The following is a 22,238-nucleotide window of genomic DNA, read 5'->3' on the forward strand; positions in this document are numbered from 1 at the left end:
GGTAGATCACTGCTAGTCTTTAACTCTGTGAGTAGACTGCAGTCTCTTGGGAGATGGCCACCTCTGTTCTATGACATACACAGCAGAGCCATCGTTTACAGTGCAATCATCATCACCAGCTTGGCAAATCTGGAACTATCCTGGGTGATCTGATAACGTTTATAGTCTTTACTTAGACTTGTTATTTTAACCCCTGTGCAACTAACTGTGTGCATTCTGCATGCCCATTTTATAGTTCTGCTTTTCATCTTTTAGCTTCCGCCAGTCGTCGTAATTCTTCTCTGTTCTCTATACATTACAAAACGATAACACAAACCTTCAACCCTCTCCGTGTCAAAACAGCAAAGGAGAGAGTATAGCAATGTTCATCTTCATCAGCCTTTGCCGACCGGACCCGATGGCCTCCAGGGGTGCCAGCCAGGGCTGATGGGATATGTAGTCTGAAACACATCTGGGGGGGCACCAGGTTGGCAAAGATGGCCCCGCATCATCCTCAACATCTGGCGCTGCGGAGAATTCAGCAAACTTTACATGAAGAATCACAAATCTATGGAGTTGGAAGGGGCCACTAAGGGTGGGGTTTGTCATCCAGGCCAACCGTTGCAATGCAGGAATCTTTCGCCCAGCGTGGGATTCGAACCCACAACCTTGAGTCTCATGCTCTACCAACTGAGCTATCCCTCAGGACGGACACACACACACACACACATGTTCTCTCATTGCATGCTGCAAAATGTCCCCACCATCCACCTCTCACAAATATCCTTGTACACTACCTGTTTCGTCTCTTCTCAGCCCTGGCGCTTCTCTCCAGCTGCCCTCAAGGTCCCAGCCTGAGAGCTGCTACATCCAGCCGTCTGTTCCCAGCTCAGCTGTGGGTGGAAGCAGAGTTTGAAACAGTCAAGTCCCCACCTTTCTTGGACGGCCGCCACACACCCTTGCAACAACCGCAGCAAATCCCCCCTTCCACCCACCTCTGGCCGATGCCCCCTGGCATTTCGGCCCCTGGCATGAGTCACGCCCTCACCCCCTCACCCCCAAACCCGCCGACGAGGCGAGTGGCCCAGACAGGGCCTCATTGTCCCCCTCGCCCTCTTGGGATTCCTCACCCCCCACCGAACAAACCAGTTCATTGTCACTCTCAGGGTGCTTTGTGCTGGAATGGAAGAGCATTATAGTATGTGCAAAGCCCCCCTCCCCAACCCAGCACATACACACCACAAGGCCAGGATATCGGGGAGCTCTGTGTGTGGTGTGTGTGTGTGTGTGTGTGTATGTAGAGTTGTGTGCCAGAATTGTCGGGGGCCACTGCTGGCAGGAGGCTGTGGCGAAGTTCGGGAACTCGAGAGGGGCTACCGTCTGGGCTGCCACAATAGGACAAAGGCAGGAACTGGTTCCAGGCTGCGACGGAAAATGTCGCCCACAGACGTCGGCCTTTAAAACAAACCGGCTGGCTACAGCCACACGCATTGTCTCCCACTGCAACCCCTTCAAGATGAAGGAGCCCGGTGTCTGGGTGGGCCAGGAGGAGAGGCGGCGATAAGAGATCCTTTTCGTTAGCAGGGGCAAGTCCGCTGCATGGCTGAACATCTGCACCTTCTCTCCTTCAATGCAACAGGCTGGTCATCAGGGAGAAACAGGGGCAGGGAATATTCCCCCCTCTTGACTGAAATTCAACGGGCAAAGCCTTTCCTGCCAGAGAGAAGCAACGCTTGGAAATAATTTCCCCTGTTAACTCATTCCACCCGAACCAGGACTGGGTTGCGCCAGGCAGAGGGGGATTTAGGGGAGCAGGGATTGAGGGTGCGGAGCCACAGGGGGTGCCACAACTGCTATTTAAAGGCAGGGGCGCCAAATTTTGGCATTGCACAGGGTGTCACTGAAATTTGAGACCTGAGTCTGCTACCGTGCCAGGTTTTGTTAAAGGATTTGTGGGTGTGTTCGGGTGTGTTCACGTTAAAGCACAGTGAAGTTGCCCCCCCCCCCCCGCTTCCTTCATGCATTTCACAGCTCTTTCCCCCCAAGCTGTTCACATCAGCATGGCTTCATTAGTGTCAGATTCATTTCTAGGCAGGGGGCGCTGGTGGGAGGGGAGGCTTTCACCCTCTGCCAAGGTGTTCACACCTTGGCTAGGGAATCGTTGAAGGACTCTCATCAGTATAAAGCTGGTTTCAGAAATAATGCACCAGGCGGTAGCATTTTATAAAAAAGCATATGAACATGGATTAAAAACTCAGCACCAGAAACACAGGGAGGGCACAGTAAACGGGAGTGTGGACAGAGTCTTAGTCTAAAATAGATGTCCCTTGAGCGGTACCACACAGTCATTTGATTCAATACACTTCAACATTCAGAGGATCCAAATTTGGGTGCTCTTTTTTGGGTCAGACACTCTGGCATGAGCCAGAGCACCTGCCCAAAACCAAGCGCCTTTTGCTCGGGTGCGAGCTAGCCACCGTGCCGAGAACACTTAGAATCATAGAGTTGGAAGAGACCACAAGGGCCATCCAGTCCAACCCCCTGCCAAGCAGGAAACACCATCAAAGCATTCCTGACAGATGGCTGTCAAGCCTCTGCTTAAAGACCTCCAAAGAAGGAGACTCCACCACACTCCTTGGTAGCAAATTCCACTGCCGAACAGCTCTTACTGTCAGGAAGTTCTTCCTAATGTTTAGGTGGAATCTTCTTTCTTGTAGCTTGAATCCATTGCTCCGTGTCCGCTTCTCTGGAGCAGCAGAAAACAACCTTTCACCCTCCTCTATGTGACATCCTTTTATATATTTGAACATGGCTATCATATCACCCCTTAACCTTCTCTTCTCCAGGCTAAACATACCCAGCTCCCTAAGCCGTTCCTCATAAGGCATTGTTTCCAGGCCTTTGACCATTTTGGTTGCCCTCCTCTGGACACTTTCCAGCTTGTCAGTATCCTTCTTGAACTGTGGTGCCCAGAACTTCACTAGAGTTGCTTCTGCCCCGCTTGGAAAAATCGGGACTTAGCAGGACACCGACAGAAATTGTGATTGATTTGCCGGCTGCCACAGAAGAAATGGGGCAGTTGAGGGGTATGTGGTTCTTGACTGGGAGAGTGAGGTAGGGGAGGGTTAAGGCGATGCCTCCTTTGGGGAATCAGGACTCAGCTGCCAGGCCACCATCTCTTCACTGGGGGAGAGCATAAAATAAGACGAAAGGTAAAGGTAAAGGGACCCCTGACCGTTAGGTCCAGTCGCGGATGACTCTGGGGTTGCACACTCATCTCGCTCTGTAGGCCGAGGGAGCCGGCGTTTGTCCACAGACAGCTTTTAGGTCATGTGGCCAGCAGGACTAAGCCGCTTCTGGCAAACCAGAGCAGCGCATGGAAACGCTGTTTCCCTTCCCGCCGGAGTGGTACCTATTTATCTACTTGCACTTGACATGCTTTTGAACTGCTAGGTGGGCAGGAGCTGGGACCGAACAATGGGAGCTCTCCCCCATCGCAGGGATTCAAACTGCCAGCCTTCTGATCGGCAAGAAGGCTAGCCAACCTCATATTGCAACTGGAACTGGGAACACCCAGAGGTTTTGCTCTCTTTGAGGAACCTAGAACTAAAGGGGGACCAGCCTTTGGTGGAGTGTTAGCCCTGTGAGACCATCCATTGTAAGCTCAGTTGGTACACATCCACCTTGGTAGCTCAGTCGATAGAGCAGGAGACTCTAAATCTCAGTGTTGTGGGTTCGAGCCCCACACTGGGCAAAAAAAATTACTGCACTGCAGGGTGTTGCACTAGATGACCCACAGGGTCCCTTCCAACTCTATGATTCTATCTGCAAATAAAACCGTATATCACAGGTATCACAAACGCCCCAGTGAGCTTCATTTGTAGGAAATCCGGTCCCAAGGTATTCACGGAGACTGCTGTGTTTATTGTTATAATTATGATTATGTTTACATCCCACTTTCTCCCCAAGGACCTCAAGGTGGTGCACATGCCTTTTACTCTCACAACAACCCTGTGAGGCGGGTATGGTTGAGAGACAGGGACTGGCCCAAGGTCACCCAGCAAGCTTCATGCTTGAACAGGATGGGAAGGATTTCTCACTTGCTCAGAAACTTGGGTGTGTGAACAGTGGCCACGTTCACACGTTATACTCATACTCAGGCAAGTGTTTGCTGCTTGAAAGAGAGTGCAAATGTTGATTTGTATGGCTCAAATGTCACGTACATAGCGGGCTCAACACCCCAACAGCCATGCTGCAACGCATTTCCCTGTTGGTTTAGTACTTCTTTATATTGCGAGCTTTGAAAATTAAGCACAGGGATTGAGCCCTGTCTTTCTTGAGTATTCTTTCTTTCTTTCTTTCTTTCTTTCTTTCTTTCTTTCTTTCTTTCTTTCTCTCTCTCTCTCTCTCTCTCTCTCTCTCTCTCTCTCTCTCTCCCTCTCTCTCTCTCTTCCTCTTTCTTTCCTCTCTCTCTCTCTCTCTCCCCCAGAGGACACGAAAGGGTCCTGGCTAACCCCAAACAGAAGAAAATCGGCCTGGCCGCTTTTTGACCTCTGGGATAGCCGCCAGAATATTTTGTGTGAAAGCCAGGATTAAACGATGAAGCCCACACAGCCACCCTGAAGTGCCAGGCTGTTGAGCTCCAGCCCAGTTTCACACACGCAGTGTGAGATTTCTGGAGGGCGCATATGTGCCGCTGGTCCACAGCCATCCTTCCACCCACCTCCTTTCACAAGGTGGCAGAACAACATGGCAGCCCGATGCGACACGGGTGTCAGAAGCTGCCTTATAATGAGTCAGGCTGTGGGAATCTGTACAGGCTTTGATGCTTGCTTCAGGGCCACTTGGGCCATTGAGCTCTGTATTGCCTGCACTGACTGGCAGCGGCTCTTCAGCGATTTAGGCAGGGTCTCTGTCCCAGCCATACAAAGGGAAGGTGGCTTTCATTTTTCACCTCCCAATGCGCAAAATAAAACAAAGCAAGAAGATGGCATGCCCTCCAACATTTCTCCGATGAAAACAGGGATATTCTATCCTTATTATTATTATTATTATTATTATTATTACCCTGCCCTTCTGACTGGGTTGATGAACCACTCTGGGTAGCTTCCAACAAATAAAAACATAATAAAACATTAAACATTAAAACATTAAAAAAACTTCCCTATACAGGGTGTCTTCAGGTGTCTTCTAAAGGCTGGCTCAAGGGTTGCATTACTCCATACCCTCCAACATTTCCCCTGATGAAAATAGGGACGTCCTAAGGGACATGATGGGGACCCAGGTGGCGCTGTGGGCTAAACCACTGAGCCTAGGGCTTGCTGATCAGAAGGTCGGCGGTTCGAATCCCTGTGACGGGGTGAGCTCCCGTTGCTGGGTCCCAGCTCCTGCCAACCTAGCAGTTCGAAAGCACATCAAAATGCAAGTAGATAAATAGGAACCGCTACAGCGGGAAGGTGAACGGCGTTTCCATGTGCTGCTCTGGTTTGCCAGAAGCGGCTTTGTCGTGCTGGCCACATGACCTGGAAGCTATACGCCAGCTCCCTCGGCCAATAATGCGAGATGAGAGTGCAACCCCAGAGTCGGTCACGACTGGACCTAATGGTCAGGGGTCCCTTTACCTTTACCTTTAAGGGACATAATGGGATCAAATCAGAAACCGGGACAGCTTCTCTAAATCCGGGACTATTGCTGGAAAACAGAGCATGGTACTGATAATACCGAGAGGTCGCAGGTTCGATCCCCGCACAGGACAGCTGCGTATCTCTGCGTTGCAAGGGGGTTGCACTAGATGATCGGCAGGACCCAACTCTACAATTCAATGTCTCCAGGATTTTGAGATGGAGCATCGCTTTGCAGAGGGACCCTGAGCAAAGAACTAGGCTCCTGGGCAAAGGGGCTTTCCCAGCAGGCAATGCAGTCTCTTGAGAAGGAAGCAAAGGCTGATTGAGTAAAGAGCAAGGCCTCTGTGTACCTGCCCTCCTTCCTCAGCCGCAAGGAGTGGGTGGGGAGATAAAAGGAAGGGGGTTTGTGGGGAAAGGAGCTGAGGCGAAAGCAAATGAGCAGCAAATGCCTGAGCGGCAGAGGCAGGAAGTGGTGGCTTCCCGTGTAGAAATAGGGGCGTAGCCACAGCTGAGCGGCCGAGCGACAGTCCAGGCAGAAGGAGGAAGGAGAGAAGACAACAGCCAGAACTAAACAACTGGGGCAAAAGCAAGGGGGAAAGGAAGGAAAGAAAGAAGGAAGATGGGGACGTGGCACTGTCAGCAACAGCGGGAATAAATCTGGGGGGGGGACCACACCGACATCCCCCCCAAAAAAAGGTGAGCGCCGCAGAGGACAATTGCCAGCACGAAAACAGCCCTAGAAAGTTGCTTCGTAAGTAATGGGTTTCCGACGTGCAAGTCACTTCCGTGCTGGGAAGTGGCATCTCCTGAGAAGAGGACCACAGAGAGGACAGCTGGGAAAGCCCCCCCCCCGTGTGTTTGTCTCTAAGTCAATGTGGAGCCGCCTTCCAGATGTTGCTGGGTTCTCCAACTTCCACCAGCCCCAGATGAGCAGGGAGGATGCAAGCTGGATGCCAGCAACACCTGGAGGGCCGACATGTTTGTTGCCCCTTGAGAGCTGCTGCCAGTCAGAGGAGACAACGCTTGGCCGGTTGGAGACCTCGCAACGGCCCGTCTCGGCAGAAGGCGGCTTCACCAGGTGTAAATTCCCACATGTGCAGCCGTCTAGTCCAGGTGTGGGTCTGGCTGCGTTTCCACAGAGCCACATCCGGCATGGTTTGCACATATCGGCCTTGTGTGGTTTGGTGTGTTGTTTACACAGCTAGGCAGCATGGGGTGGGATAGGAGAAGCTGGCTTGGGAATGTGGCGTGCGTGGTTTTATGGACTGCTATTTTAATGGGTTGTCACGGATTCTTATTTGCTGCGCAAATAAGGGGCATATAAACCACCTAAATAAATAAGCCTAACGCCCTCCGGTAGGTCGTGTGTAAACGGTTGTGTATGCTGGCCTTTCGCCATGGGCCAAAACTAAACTTGACAGTGTGATGTTGTTGCCCGTGACCCGGTCCTGATCGAAATCTGGAGGGTAAGACTCGAACCAACGGCTTCGAGTTACGAGGAAGGAGATTCTGACTAAACACCAGGGGAAACTTTCTGACAGCAAGATCTGTTTGACAGTGAACAGGACCCACCCCACCCCCCTCAGAAGGTGGCGGACTCTCCTTCTTTGGAGGTTTTTAAGCAGAGTTTGGCTGGCCATCTATCTGTCATGGATGTTTTTGCTGAGATTCCTGCATTGCAGGGGGTTGGACTAGAGGACCCTCGAGGTCCCTTCCGACACTACGATTTTATGATTCTATGAATCGGGCCTCCTCCTTACACCTGCTGATTTGCCATGGGAGGAGAAGCCCCGAAGGAAGCCTAGAAGCTCCGTTCACCAGCCTCTGAGGGGACTGTCAAGGGCAGGGGGTTCCCAAACCCCCAAACTAAGGCCCAGGGGCCGGATGCGGCCCAATCGCCTTCTAAATCCAGTCCGCGGATGGTCCAGGAATCAGCATGTTTTTACATGAGTAGAATGTGTCCTTTCATGTAAAATGCATCTCTGGGTTATTTATGGGGCCTGCCTGGTGTTTTTACATGAGTAGAATGTGTCCTTTTATGTAAAATGCATCTCTGGGTTATTTGTGGGGCATAGGAATTCGTTCATTTTTTTTTTAAAAAAAATACAGTCCGGCCCCCCACAAGGTCTGAGGGACAGTGGACCGGCCCCCTGCTGAAAAAGTTTGCTGACCCCTGTGGACAAGGGCCTGGAAGAAATGTGGGGCAGCCTCTCTCCTGTACCGCCCACCCCCCATCTTCCTTGGGGCTTCTTAAGGACCTGTCTGCCCTGAGGGAAGGCAGAAGCCCAGGCCAGGGGGAGGAATTCATCATAGTGTTAAGCTTGTTCCATCAGCGCAAGCTTGCTAGCCGGAACCATCGACCCTGAGCCAAGTTGGGGGGCAGGGGGTGCACAAGGTCAGAGAGGGGGCAAGAAGCCCCATGGCACCAGCAGAAGTCCTTGGTTGAATGCAGGCCTGCACTTATGTTGGCCTGAGAACGTTCTGCAGCATCTGTTCATTCTAATGTTTGGCTTGGCAGTGCAGTAAATAAAGATTTGCAACCAGTTCCCCCACTATTGCCTGCCCATTGGTCATTTGTTAAAAAACAACAACAGCAGCAGCAAGGGGCAAACCATGTCAACAGCAACTCGGTCTAGTTTGGCCTGCAGGGAGTGTCCTCTCTGGGTAGGAATGTGTCATGTGCGAGGAAGCCCTTTGGAGAATGAGGATTGGCCATGTTTAGAATTTAGGAATCCTGGCAGCTTGAGCGGAACGTCCCCTTGAGGCTGCAAAAATATTCCTCCCTCCTACTCCCAAAGGGACCTTCTTGGTGTTGTTGATGAGGGCCAAACAACTCTTGAGCACAGACCCTCCAAGTGCCCCTATTTTCCAGGGACGTCCCTGATTTAGAGAAGCTGTCCCGGTTTCTGATTTGATCCCAGAATGTCCTGCTTTTCTTTCGACGTCCCAATTTTCATTGTTGGAGAATTGTTGGAGGGTATGGAGTTATCCAACCCCCCAAGCCACCCGAAGGCAATCCTGTATAGGGAAGTTTTACTTCTTTTAATGTTTAATGTTTTATTATGTTTTTATATGTGTTGGAAGCTGCCCAGAGTGGCTGGGTCAACCCGATAAGATGTGTGGGGTATAAATAGTAAAATGAGGCCTTCTGAATGCAAGGCATGTTTCTTTAAAATGGCACAGTTCACACACTGAAGGGAAGTATCAGCAGGTTTGGGGGAAAACCCTGAGGTTTGCAGAAAGAAGTGGACCAGATCTTTAGAGGGAAAAACTCTAAGGGGAGACCCCCACCAAGAGTCTGGTGATTTCGTGGGCATACAATGCAGATTAGGGCCACACCTGCGGCTAATCATTAAATCAGTATTACACCACTTTAAGCAGTCATGGCTTCCCCCAAAGGAGCCTGGAAACTGTAGTTTGTTAAAGGTACTGAGAGACTTGTTGGAATGCCCCTATCCCCCTCACAGAGCTACAATATCCAGAAATTCCCTGGGAAGAGGAATTGATTCCTAAAGCGCTCTGGGAATTGTAGCTCCGTGAAGGGGAAAAGGGTCTTGTAACAACTTTCTCGGCACTTTTAACAAACTATGATTCCCAGGAATGTTCAAGTGGTGTAAAAGTGGACTTTGTGTGTGTGTACATGTATGGGGGATAGGGACAAAAAAACCAATGATGTGGGGTGGGAAGACAGAAGTGAATACCTTAAGGAGCATCTCAAACGCCAGCGTTCAGCCTGGATACTGAGGTTCTCCTCCAAGGGCCTTCTGGTGGTTCCCTCACTGCTAGAAGTGAGGTTACACAGGGAACCAGGCAGAGGGCTTTCTCAGTAGTGGCTCCCGCCCTGTGGAACGCCTCCCTACAGATGTCAAGGAAATAAACAACTATCTGACTTTTAGCAGACATCTGAAGCACAACCCTGTATTAGGAAGTTTTTAATGTCTGATGTTTTGGGTGTTTTTTATATGTTGTTGGAACTCTGAATATGAGCTCTCCATACTGCAACATTTTGTTGCAGGACCCAATTGTACTTTACACCCCTCAGCCACACACAGCCACTTCTTTAGATAAACAGATTGCAGGGGTGGGGGATGGGGAGCAGGTGGGAGCGCCTGACAGGCACCAGCGGGGACGTGAACTTTGTACATTCCCAGAAACCCTCTTTTCTTTACCATTATGCCTTGTGTTTCCACAGCTATGTCCTTGGTATTTAAAAAAAGGAAACTTTGGGGAGGGTTTGATAAAGAAAACGGTGCTCGTGGCAACTTTCAGACTTGGGTGGAAAGCGGAATTTATCTGCAGGTGTAGTAACTCGCCATGGCGGGTTTGAAATCCCCCTTTCAAAACGACTGTGGGGCCCTCTTCTCTTTTTCAGCCGGCCACCTAGGTTAGGGGGCTGAGCCTGCGTGAGATTTATTCCTGTGACACAGACCAAGCTCTGTGACTCAGCCCAGAATTTGGAGAAGAAACTGAAAACAACAACCTCCCCTCCCCGCTGCAGGCCCATGACTTGACATGTTTTGCCTGACCACAGGGAGGGGAGAAGTCTAGTCTGGTGGGGGGGGGGCGACAAGACCAGAGGTACCTCCTGCTCTTTTGGTCCCTATCCTCGTCCCTGCCAAGTTTTACAAGGAGCAGCATTGAAGCCACAGAGGAACAGGCAGCTGACAGCCAGGGCCACCCTCTGGGCCTGATACAAGTGAGAAAGCAGGCAAGGTAGGGGCAGGCTGAGTGACATCCCACCCCTTGCCCCGTGGAGGGGAGACGTAGCTGGAAAGGAGAGGTGCCGTAACAGAATAAGGGGGAAGGGAGGGGAGGCGCCACCTGGCTTTCCCAATCAAGGCTCCTGTGCCCCTAAGAGCTGCGTGGCAGGCAGAAATTCAAAAGGGGAAGCTTATTCCCGCCCATGCATTTACGTGCCAGGTTCTGCTCATCATGCAGTTCTTAAAAGGCGCAGGAGCACAGCAGGGGGGGGGAGTTGGCAACCCTAAATTGGAGTTCATTTTTGCTGCTAACGATGCGGCTTTCGGTGCCGATCTTGGTTGCCTTTTCTATTGGATCTTAATCTATCATGCTTTGTTTTGATATTGTGACACGTCACCCCAATCTCCACGAGCAGGGTGATATTCCTGCGGCTCCAGGGTTTGTTGTTCCTTTTGGGCATGAGGCACGGCAGAGACCATGGTGTTTTTATTATGATATATGGTTTTATTGACACGTATAAACAACCTGAGCCTAGGTTGAGGGACTGAAGAGCACCCGCATACCAGGAGGGTCTGGCTTACCCCTTAAGGGCAGCAAAAAAGGCCTCCTCTCTTAGTTCTAGCTGGTCATCCCCAGCAAACTCAGAGATCTGCCCCTCCTTTTCCGACTCCAAAGACCCAGTCGTGACCTTTGCATCTGCTCTCCAGCACCCAGCAAATAAGGACCCCCCCCTTTGCCTGGCAACCTTGCCCTCTTGATAGGCCTCCACTGCCCTTTGTCCCCTACTGATGGCCTATCCAGCTAGCTCTGTCCAGATGGCTTGGCTCATGAGTGTAACTAAATCCTGTGGATTTCCATGTTCGGCAAAGTTTAATCAAATCTTGATTAATTTTAACTTTTACCACATTTATGGGCATCTAGCACCTCCCTTTCTTTCTTTCTTTTTCAGAATAAATTTTTATTGGTTTTTATCCTTTGCAATTTTATATACAATATAATTCAAATGTATACAAAATATAGCTTTGCCAAGCTCTGACTTCCCTCCGTCTCCCCAGCAGGTAAATTAGACTTCATACACTCTAGCATTTTCTAAATTTTCCACCATATCCGAGATATAGGATTTATCCCAACCCCGCTAATGTTTTCATCCCTTTATAATTTTCTTTTACATATTCAACATATTTACTCCACTCCTTTTGAAATCTCAAATCATCCTGATCGCAAATTCTGCAGGTCAGTTTGGCCATTTCCATCTAGCACCTCCCTTTCGAACTCATAACAATATTTTGCTCTCTTTGATGTTTTATGAGAGTTTCTTTATTTTTATTGGGCATGCATGGGAGTGATTTAACTGAGGGCTGCAGTATTTCAAAAAGTGAAAATCCAGACAGAAATGCTTTTTGAGCTTTTAATTTGGCAAAGTTGTTGAGCTTTTTTTTACACATTCTCCAAAAAAGGGAAAGTTTCTGAGCTAAGGAAATTCGCCTAAAGCCAACACTTTTTGAAATAAAACCCAACCTGTGCAGCAGCAAACTACAGTGGTGCCTCGCAAGACAAAAGTAATTCGTTCTGCAAGTCGCTTCGTCTAGCGATAAACGGTTTGCCGTCGGGGGGGGGGTCCCGCCGAAAAACGTCGTCTTGCGAAGCACGGCCATAGAAAACTGTCTTGCGAGTCACCAAAAACATCACAAAACGCTTTCGTCTTGCGAGCTTTTCATCGCGCGAGGCATTCGTCTTGCGAGGTACCACTGTACCGCGATAAGATGCAGGAGCAGGCAAGGCCACATTTCCCAGGTCAGTTGGCTCCCCTACTTTAATTCTTTCCCAGCCTTTCCCAGAGGTACCTGGTATGCATGGGACCAACCCGCCTAAGATGGAAGACAGCGAGACAGACAATAAGTGTAGCCAATGGTGGTCCAAGCAAGAATCACAGAAATTCAAAGAATCACAGAATTGCAGAGTTGGGGGAGTCTTGTGCCTATCACTGTCGTCTTGCCTGCTGAGTTCTACAACGGAAAACACTAAGGAACTGGAGGAGGAGGAAGAGGAGGAGGAGGAGGAGGAATCTGACAGACCAAGCCACACCTCAGCCTGGTGGTCAGAAGGCAAGCAGGGGCAGGCTGCCCTCGGTGGGCACTGCCCTGCTTGCCCTCACGGCCCAGTTTCTGCTCTGACCCTCCCCTTCCTTCTATTGTCTCCCAGCTGTCCAAATTTAGCTTTAAACTCTTCAGATCAAGGAGCTATTGTTTGGGGGGAAATGAGAAGGCGGGGAAAGAGGGTGTTTATGCTAACATATAAAAATGTTGTGCAAGTTGATGGCACGTTGATGATGGATTAACTGGGTTCAGTTAATGCATTCAGTGGCACTCAGCAATGTTTCTGAATACCAGTTGCTGGAAATTGCAGAAGGGGAGAGGGCTCTTGTGCTCGGGTTCCTTCTTGCAGGTTCCCCCAAAAGGCCCCCGGTTGGCCACCGTGAGAACAGGATGCTGGACGAGGTGGGCCGTGGGCCTGATCCAGCAATGCTTTTAGAATCGTAGAGTTAGAAGGAACCCTGAGGATATTCTGGTCCAACCCCCTGCAATGTAGAAATATGCCACTGTCCCATACGCAGATTGAACCTGCAATCTTGATATTATTAGCACCATGCTGATACCAACTGAGCTATCTTCTTCATATACAGGCGAAACTCGGAAAATTAGAATATCGTCAAAAAGTGCATTTATTTCAGTAATGCAACTTATTATTATTTATTTTTTCTTTTAATTTTTACAAATGATTTCTTTTGGAAATTCCACAGTAATAAAACAAATAGTTACAATAATACAAAAAGGAACAAAAATAAACATCGCTATTACATTTCATTAATTACATTCCATTCATAGTTGACCCACCTAACGACAAATAATTACAATTGCAACAAATAAAGGCTTGACATATCTTGCTTTGCATGTCATGCATCTATCTCATATATTGGTTTTACCTTTTAAGTTGCATTACTGAAATAAATGCACTTTCGACGATATTCTACTTTTCTGAATTTCACCTGTATATATGACTGTCTCCAACAATATTTCAAAGCATTTATCATCATATAATTATTTTTTTAGCATACAAAGTTTCTTCTTGACTTCCCACCCCTCCTTTCCTGATGTTTGTTTTTTATTCCTTTTTAAGAGCTATTTTCTTCGGTTCTTATGAATTGACTGGGCTCAGAGACTAGAGATTTAGCTGGAGCATATTTTTTCTTCTCCAAACACCCAGCCATTCTTCAGAAAGCAGGAACTGCTACATTCTGGGATGAGACTTTGGGGGGGCAAGGGAACTGCTTATCTCCTTTATTCTCTGTTGCCCAGGACAAGGGGGGAAGCGATTTCTCTGCATATTCGGCCACAAGAGTCTTCGGCCAGCAGGCAGAGAGTAAACCAAAAGAAGGATGCAGGAAATGGATGTGATAGTGGAAGAAGAGATGCAACTGGATGTCAGTGCAACAGCCACAGAAGAACAGGTAAGGGGGCTTATGTACCTCTCAGAGGAATAAGGGCCCAGCAGCACCTTTGGCCTTCCAGGTGCTGTTGAACTAGAGTTCCCACCAGCCAGAGGTACCCCATGCTTGAACTTAAATGTGAGAACCAGATGGGTCATTTGCCTGATCTAGCCGGGCTATTCTTAAACTGCACGTGCGCCACAGAAAATGGCAGCCGCCACGATCATCCCCTCTAAAAACAAATTTGGGAGGCCGAGTGTCAACAGAATCGAAGGCAAAATGGGACCGCTAGGAAACAAGCGGGCGGTATTAGCATGCTAGGCTGAGCCCCAAGAGGTATCCAGGAGCACAAAAGAAAAAAGGGAACTCGCATCCAGTGAGGGCTAGCAGCAAGAGGGTCTGCTGGTTGAGCAAAACAGGATGTCTACATCCAGTGCTTTTTTTTCAGCCGGAGCACTATTCCGGCACCTATCAGGTGGGTGTCATTGTGGGCCGGCGCTCCCCCTGCCCACTTTGTGCCTTTACGTACTTCTGAGAAGCCCCGAAAGAACATTTAAAGTCAAGAGAGAAACTGGCCAGTGTGTGCAAGTCTACACTTTTTTTGTTTACAGATCTGCGATTCCACCTAGCCGTTCCTGTCTATGATTGGTCAAGGCGGCCACACTACACTCAGGACTCAGCTACCTTAGTCAAAAGACAGCGTTTTGAATGTGTTATAAACATGCAACACCAGATGGCGCTGGAGAGCAAAAAAAATTCTTTGCGATTTCCCCTATGCATTTTCTTTTCTTTTGTTATAACGATTACTGACATTCACAGCGTTTTTGTCCTATGTGTAGATCCACCCTCACTCTCATTTCAGAGAAATTGTTTGGAAGGCACTCACCATAGCTGCCAAGTTTTCCCTTTTCTCGCGAGGAAGCCTATTCAGCATAAGGGAAAATCCCTTAAAAAAAGGGATAACTTGGCAGCTATGGCACTCACTCATTGCACCCCATAACCTTCTTTCTAGGAAGGTCAGAGACTTACTTTCAACCTTGCTTCCTTCTGCACAGCAGATCCAGGCCTCCTCTCAAGATGACCTCAGCCTCCTGCCAAACCCGGGTGCTCTTTTGCATCCAAAGCAGAGAACACGGCAGACGGATCCTGCGCGGCCCTGGAGGTCCCTGCCAGCCACCCCTACGGGGGAGATGGAGAAAGACCAGATGGGTAAGATGAGAACGCCAGCCTGCTATCGCTAGTCACATTCACACCGTGCGTGGCAAGCACGTTCGAAGCACAAAGGAACTGTAGCTTTCCCTTTGCAAAGCTACAATCCTTAGAACGCTTGACAAATTACAGCTCCCAGGATTATTTGGCAGAAGGCATCTGCTCCTGCGTATCTATGATGTGTATGAGACCTCCTTTCCCAAATCCAGGGTTAACAACTTTATTTTAGCAGACCAGTTCTTGTGTGTTTAAGCTGGAGACGCCTGCATTACCACAGTTGCTTTAACTTAAAAGTTGCTTTAATTTTTATTTGAAGCACATTATTTCTCCCAAAGAATCCTCACACAGTTACAGTTCCTAGCGCCCTTAACACATTACCGTTCCTAGGATTCTTTGGGGGAAATAATGTGGTTTGCGCGTGTTTTAAGTGCACGGTGCGAGGAGTGGTGTCACCGTAGCACCAATGAGACCCATGTTCCCACACCCAGTCGCCCCCAAAACTCAGCGGGTGACCCTGGGCCAGTCACCATCTCTCAGACTGGCCTGCTTTGCAGGGCTGTTGTGTGGATAAAGTGGGGGAGGGAGGAAGAGCAGGGGAGATGACTTTGTACACGGCCCCAAAACCCTTGGAGGAAAGGATTATAAAACAAAATACAGTAATCCAATTTTGGCCCCGATCCTGCCCTTAGGCTATTTTTAGTGTCTGTATATAGTGCAAGATTGAAACCAAATGTTTGACAAAATGAGCTGCATCTATTTTCTGACTTCCTAGTTATTGCAAACAAAATTCTGTTAACCTTTTGCTAACCCTTATTCACTCCGTCGAGATTACACTTCCTGTACTTCTTATGAAACAAAACCCTCCTGCATCAATCATTAAGCTTGGGGGGAGGGGGGGCTATAATTACTTTTTCCATTAGGCTCAACTTTTTCAGAAAGGCTGCAGAAACCCATTGGCAAAATCTAGCTTTTTTGCTTGAACTGCTCATTCCTTTAAGGAAGGTGTTTCTTTACAAATATGTAGTCAAAAAGCTTCTGAACTTCAAAAAGAAAGCGATGCTGTTTGTTCTTGTCCCGGATGCAGAAGTTTCTGTTGATTATGAGGAAGTCAGGCGCCGGAGACATTTGCTTGGCTCAGGGCTGCTGCAACTCACCTTGAGCAAGCTAAACCTAAGAGCAACCCCTGCAAGTTTTCAGGTTCTGTTTTAATTTAGTTCAGGTTCTGGGCACCACCGTTCAAGGAGGATACTGACAAGCTGGAACATGTCCAGAAGAGGGCAACCAAAATGGTCAAAGGCCTGGAAACAATGCCTTATGAGGAACGGCTTAGAGAGCTGGGTATGTTTAGCCCGGAGAAGAGGAGGTTAAGGGGTGATATGATAGCCATGTTCAAATATATAAAAGGATGTCACATAGAGGAAGGAAAGAAAGGTTGTTTTCTGCTGCTCCAGAGAAGCGGACACGGAGCAATGGATTCAAGCTACAAGAAAGAAGATTCCACCTAAACATTAGGAAGAACTTCCTGACAGTAAGAGCTGTTCAACAGTGGAATTTGCTGCCAAGGAGTGTGGTGGAGTCTTCTTCTTTGGAGGTCTTTAAGCAGAGGCTTGACAGGCATATGTCAAGAATGCTTTGATGGTGTTTCCTGCTTGGCAGGGTGTTGGACTGGATGGCCCTTGTGGTCTCTTCCAACTCTATGATTCTAATTTGAATGTGTGTTTTTAAGCGGACAGTATTTTCATCCATGTTTTATGTCCGTGCTAATAGGCATTTAGTATATTTGCAATGGTCTATCCCTTCGGGATTCCCGGGGTCTTGGCCCTCAACCAGGGCCTGTGCTCCTTTGGAGAACTAAAGACATAACGGAGACTGTCGTAGCTTTCAGAAATATGGCTTAATCACATATTTACACCCGAGTTTGGAGGGAGGGGGTCCAGATCTTACAGCATGGTCCTTTCAAGAGGGGTGTCTTCCCCACAGCCCTGGAGTCAAGGGCATTTGCCCAACATGGATCTCTTGTCTTTGTTCTCCCTTCCTCTTCTCAACACACCTTGTTAAAGACACTCTTTAATCTTACAACTGGCAACCCTCCAAATCGCCAGTCCCTGTTCGCACCTCGGGCTTGCTCAGGAATTCCTCTGCAGCTTGTAATTCTCTCTTCGCATCTCAACTAACCAAAATACTACCATTTACTAATTTTGGGGGTTTACCCTCCCCCGCCAAAAGAAAACTTATAATTTGCAGTTCTCCAAAGATTTACAGGCGTATCCTTCCTTTGAAAGACCTACATTGGCCCCCAGTATGTTTCTGAGCATAATTCAAAGTGTTGGTGCTGACCTTTAAAGCCCTAAATGGCCACGGCTCAGTATACCCCCATCGTTCAGCCCGGACACTGAGGTCCAGCTCCGAGGGCCTTCTGGCGGTTCCTTCACTGCGCGAACTGAGGTTACACCGGGAACCAGGCAGAGGGCCTTCTCAGTAGTTGCACCTGCCCTGTGGAACGCCTTCCCATCAGATGTCAAGGAAATAATCAACTATCTCACTTTTAGAAGACCTCTGAAGGCAGCCCTGTTTAGGGAAGTTTTTAATGTTTTTTACTGTGCTTTTAATTCTGTTGGGAGCTGCTCAGAGTGGGTGGGGAAACCCAGCCAGATGGGCAGGGAATAAATAAGTTGTTGTTGTTGTTGTTGTTACAGGGAATAAATAATAAGTTGTTGTTGTTGTTGTTATTTGAAGAAGTGACGCAGGGAAACTGAAGGGGTGGTTGCCGAAAGCCCAACTCCCTAGGATCCTCTTACTCCAAGTGGTCCCCTGGCGGGGGGCCTTTTGGCTTCCACCAACAGTTTTCCGGGGGTGTGGGTAGGTACTTTGACGTCTCAGAGCACAGGCTCATGTGGCACAGACTTGTGCATGCTAACTTGTGCCCACGACACAAATTTCGGTAGAGAGAACCATTCTGGAGCACAGGTGTGAGCCCTGGGGCCTCAACACCTGGCCAAACCACCTCTGGAGGGCCACGGATATTCCACCACTGACATACGCTTGGAGGTTTTAGCAGACATGGAACCTCAGCATGTCCAAACTTTGGTTGACAGTCATGAGGGCTAGAAGAGTACTTCAAACCAATTCACATTTTGATTGGGTGAAGCAGGAGGATCTGAAGCTTTCACACCCAGGATTCTCTGCTATCCTTCTGCCCTCTGCATATGTGTCAGGGGGACTCCTTACAGGGACCCCCCCCAATCATCCTGACCAGCACTTCGCCCAGTGACAGCACTAGCAGCGGGTCAGGAGGAGGGAATGAGGAATGGAGAGGGGTGGAGAGAGGGCTGTCAGACGCGTCAGAGCCTAGGCTGGCCAGAGAGGGAAGGACAGCGCAGTGAGGTGCCGGAGCCTCTGCAACGCCCCAGCCGAAGGACGGGAGAAGGAACGCAGCCCCTTCCGGCGCCCGAATTGAGGCGCGCGCCCACACGCAGGGCTAGGGGGAGGCGCTTTGGGGTGCCTAGGCTTTTATGCTGGCCGAAGAGCCGGAAACAGCCATTGCCGGGTTCTGAATCGGACTAGGCAGCCATGTTTTCTGATATCTCTGCACTGTAAATAATATGCACAATAAAACTCTGAAAGACAGAGCGGACTGGGGTGTCTTTATTCGAGAGTAGCCGCAACAATCCCCTGACTATATGGCTGTTCTGTTACACAACCTGTTCTCTTTCCTCTCTTCCCCCAGTCTTCTTCTCTTCGCTGACCTCTCTCCAAGCGGAGGAGTTTTTTGACATGGTGGCTAAAGTCCAGGCCCGGAGGCTTGATGACCAGCGGGCTGATTTTGAGGAGGGCGCAGAAATGTGTGCGGGCAACTTGAGGGTCTCTGAAGATAGGCTCTACGACACTATCTTGGCGCATCAGGTGAGCCATGCGGTCTCCACAGAAGGTCTGAGTGGACGTTGGTGGACCCTCTTGATGATGCCGACAACGAAAATTTTGATACTTCCCTTCCGTCTGACGTTCCCAGGGTGGTTAACATTACCAATCCTGAAATCCAACTACAGCGGGATCTGTAACAAAATGTTGCAGCATGGAGTGCTTCTACTTAGGATTGCAATCCCCCCCCCGCCCTAGCAGTCAGTCAGCATCTTGTGGCTACTGAGCATGCTCAGTCCTCCTTAAGGATGGCAGCAAATTCTGCTCCAAGCAGACACAGAAGCGGAAACTGCCTCAGTTTCCATGCTTGTTTGTAGACAGGAACCGAGGCCTCAGGCAAATTAATACGACTGGTATTTGTTATAGGGTTGTCATCCCCCCCCCCCCCGTTCTGACATTTCCTTTGCATTGAAGCGAATGGGATGGAATCACACAATGACAATGTGATTAATTACATTACATCAGCCACAGCAAGGTAACTGACATAGTTTTTAACAGAAGCTGAACTGCAGCAGAACAGCAGCAGCGCTGATTACAACAAACACAGCTTGGAAAGGAACCTTGCTAACTTCCTTTATCCTTAGTCCTCATGGACTGTTTCCAAGGTTCCCCCAAATGTTAGGGTGTTTCCCCCCCTAAATACTCCCCCCCTTGCTTCTGCAACTCTTGGTATTTCCTCGAGTTTGCTAATACTTCCCGTTTGTTCATGTGGTGCTGTTTTGGCTCTAGAAACTATGGCACTCGAACTCTAAACACTGGAAATGGAGGACTCGATGTAGCTGCCTTAGGGCAATCCTCCTTCCCATTTCATCCTCCCAATAACCTTGTGAGGTGGGTTAGTCTAGGAGACAGCAGCTGACTCCGAGGTCGCTCAGCGAGCTTCATGGCTGAGCGTGGATTTGAACCCTGCTCTCCCAGGTCCTAGTCCGACACTCTAACCATTATGCCACGCTGGCTCTCAGTCAGCTAGCAGAGCTCAGCGCCTCCTCTTTTCCTTACAGAGCCAGCGTCTCGAAGACCAGCGCACAGAGCCCCCCATCCCAGTAGGAATTCAGGGCCTGCTGGATTTGCTGCTCAAAGCCCAAGGCACCCGGATGGAAGACCAGCGTTCAGCTCTCCCTCCTGGCCTCGGTGGGCCGTCCTTGCTGGGGCCACACACTTCCTTCCCCATGCAGTGCCTGAGTCCCCCGGCAGACTCCTCCCTCCAACAGATGTGGTTCTAGTGACTCGAGACACATTGCGCCGAAAGACAGAATCCTTGCGAGGCCTAAACTAAGCAAGGCAGCGTGGACTGAGAAATCGAGATGGGCCGCTTCGAAAAAGTTTCATACTGTGAAGGTATCCTGTGTTGTAGAAAAAAAGAGGGTGGGTGCAAAACTCTCCAAATGCAGCACCCTATTTGATTCCCGGCTAAGCTTTCTGTCCTCAACAATTTATGGCGTTTCCTTCTAACCCATCTACGAGCAAAATGGCCTGAACTGGTGGCAGAAGCAGTAGTGTGATATGTTTATTGGGAGCCATGGAAAGTCGGAAAGTTTCTGAGTCTGCTCTTAATCTCAGGGTTGTGGGTTCGAGCCCCACATTGGGCAAAAAGTTCCTGCATTGCAGGGGGTTGGACTAGATGATCCTTGGGTTCCCTTCCAAAACTCTATGACTCTATGGTTCTACCTCTTCCTCAGGTGGGCAGAGAAAAGGGGGGGAGAGACCACACTGATAAGCAAATAGCAGACATTAGGTATGTATGATGCTAATAATTCCTGCCCCAAAGAAGGCCATACGAGTGGATAACCTGATGTTCTAGATCAGGCACCCCCAAACTGCGGCCCTCCAGATGTTTTGGCCTACAACTCCCATGATCCCTAGCTAACAGGACCAGTGGTCAGGGATGATGGGAATTGTAGTCCAAAACATCTGGAGGGCCGCAGTTTGGGGGTGCCTGTTCTAGATCTTTAGTTTTAGGAGGCATCAAGCTGTTAGAACCATCACTTTTTGCTAGATTGATCCACCATCTTGCACTGTATCCTCATAGCAATCTTTTATGGCTGGGGAACCTGCAGCCCTCTTGATATTGCCAGACTTCACCCCCGGTCAGCGTGGCCAATGATCATTGGAGCTGTAGTCTATCAACAACTGGAGGGCCATAAAGAAGTGCTGTGTCCCTATTCTAAAATTAGGGTCAGGATGTATTGGGGTGTTCGTGTGTGTGCAATTGAAATGTAAAATCAGCTTATTGATGCTTGCTTTGAAAGAGATCGGTTTTACATGCTTCCAATCTTTTAAAACAATGAAGATGGGACTGTCTTATTTAGCTGCTTCCACGCTGTGTCCCGTAATGCAATCATCTGGAAGTGTAATTAAAATGGCGGTTCTGCAAATGGAGTTGTTTTCCTCCATCCTGCCAATACCATCCCTGTCTGCACTACACATTCGGGGTGCAGCTCTTGTGGGCCTATGCAAAGAATCCCAGCAGAGCAGAACCCCCTTTTTGTTCTTGTAAAGACGAGTGCAAATGCGCCGAATATTATCTGTGCGGTTGTTACATGTTGTTTTTTTTAATTTTTATTTTAAGTAGTAGCAAACCAGGCAGAATCACAACCCGGGAACTCGATTGCGATAGGGGTTTTTACCCGGCTTATGTACAGCAGCCCACCTGCAAACCCTCGCTGCCCACAGCCGCAGTTGCCAGCTGCTGCATTGCAAAGCTAAGATAAAACGGCAGCGGTTGGCCGCCCTTGCGAGAAAAGTTTGTCGTTTTTATGCACGGTTGCGCTTTAATGTGGTCATCATAATAAAACTTCCTTGCGTGTTCTTGAGCTGTTTGTGCTTCTGCATGCTTGCACACACCATTTCAAGAGGGGGAAAGAAACGAGAGATGCGAAGGGCAGAAGAGAGCACATGGCAGGAAAATCAAAGGCAAAGGCGCTAACAAGAAATGTACCTCCTCCATGACCTCCCCTGGGGTGCTCAGACCACAAGACTCCCCTCTTGCCCTCGCTGATTTGGTCCACAGGAAAGCAGAGCAAGGCATTTGGCACCAGAAGGCGTACAAGGCGCCATCCAACCGTCTTAGGGACCCCACTCCGGATGTGTGTTGGGTTACTCCTGAACCTTTTCCTCCCCTGAATATATCCTGCAAGGCAGCGGAGGCTGAGGATCAGAGTTTCCTTCTCCTAGATGGGCTCCTTTCCCAGGTTGATGAGCCCCATCTGCCTCTCACATTCCTCTTCAGAACATGCAGAGCCCACCTGAGTGCAACAGCCCTGTTCTCCTCACCTGTGATTCCCACCCACTGGCAGTCAGAGGCAAGCTATCACTGTCTT

At 49.1% G+C, this 22,238-nt stretch overlaps 2 protein-coding genes across 10 annotated transcripts in view; one reads left to right on the forward strand and one right to left on the reverse strand.

Moving 5' to 3' along the window:
* Window positions 1–14,960, reverse strand: part of EGFL8 (EGF like domain multiple 8) — a 33,528-nt gene extending 18,568 nt beyond the window's left edge. The window contains exons 1-2 of one of the 2 annotated variants that reach the window (XM_035107094.3): window positions 14,821–14,960; window positions 777–872 (exon numbers count right to left, since the gene is read on the reverse strand). The gene's annotated coding sequence lies outside the window, so the exon portion shown is untranslated. Of the gene's footprint in view, window positions 1–776; window positions 873–1,218; window positions 1,273–14,820 lie in introns of those variants that run through there. The other variant, XM_088663635.1, reaches the window with a different exon arrangement.
* Window positions 6,122–21,731, forward strand: GPSM3 (G protein signaling modulator 3). 8 transcript variants are annotated; one of them, XM_088663650.1, is made up of 5 exons: window positions 6,122–6,354; window positions 13,661–13,812; window positions 14,847–15,000; window positions 18,728–18,903; window positions 19,920–21,731. In XM_088663650.1, exons 2-5 carry the CDS (start codon window positions 13,741–13,743, stop codon window positions 20,139–20,141), a joined length of 624 nt encoding a protein of 207 aa, XP_088519776.1. In that variant the 5' UTR covers window positions 6,122–6,354; window positions 13,661–13,740; the 3' UTR covers window positions 20,142–21,731. The 8 variants fall into 8 exon arrangements, with proteins under 8 accessions (XP_088519776.1, XP_034962995.1, XP_088519777.1 ...); XM_035107104.3 differs by having other exon boundaries at window positions 6,122–6,299; XM_088663651.1 differs by having other exon boundaries at window positions 6,122–6,299; window positions 14,850–15,000.
* The last annotated feature ends 507 nt before the right edge of the window (window positions 21,732–22,238 follow it).

The sequence above is a fragment of the Zootoca vivipara genome, chromosome 2, assembly GCF_965207765.1.
Source record: "Zootoca vivipara chromosome 2, rZooViv2.hap1.1, whole genome shotgun sequence".
Taxonomy (NCBI): domain Eukaryota; kingdom Metazoa; phylum Chordata; class Lepidosauria; order Squamata; family Lacertidae; genus Zootoca; species Zootoca vivipara.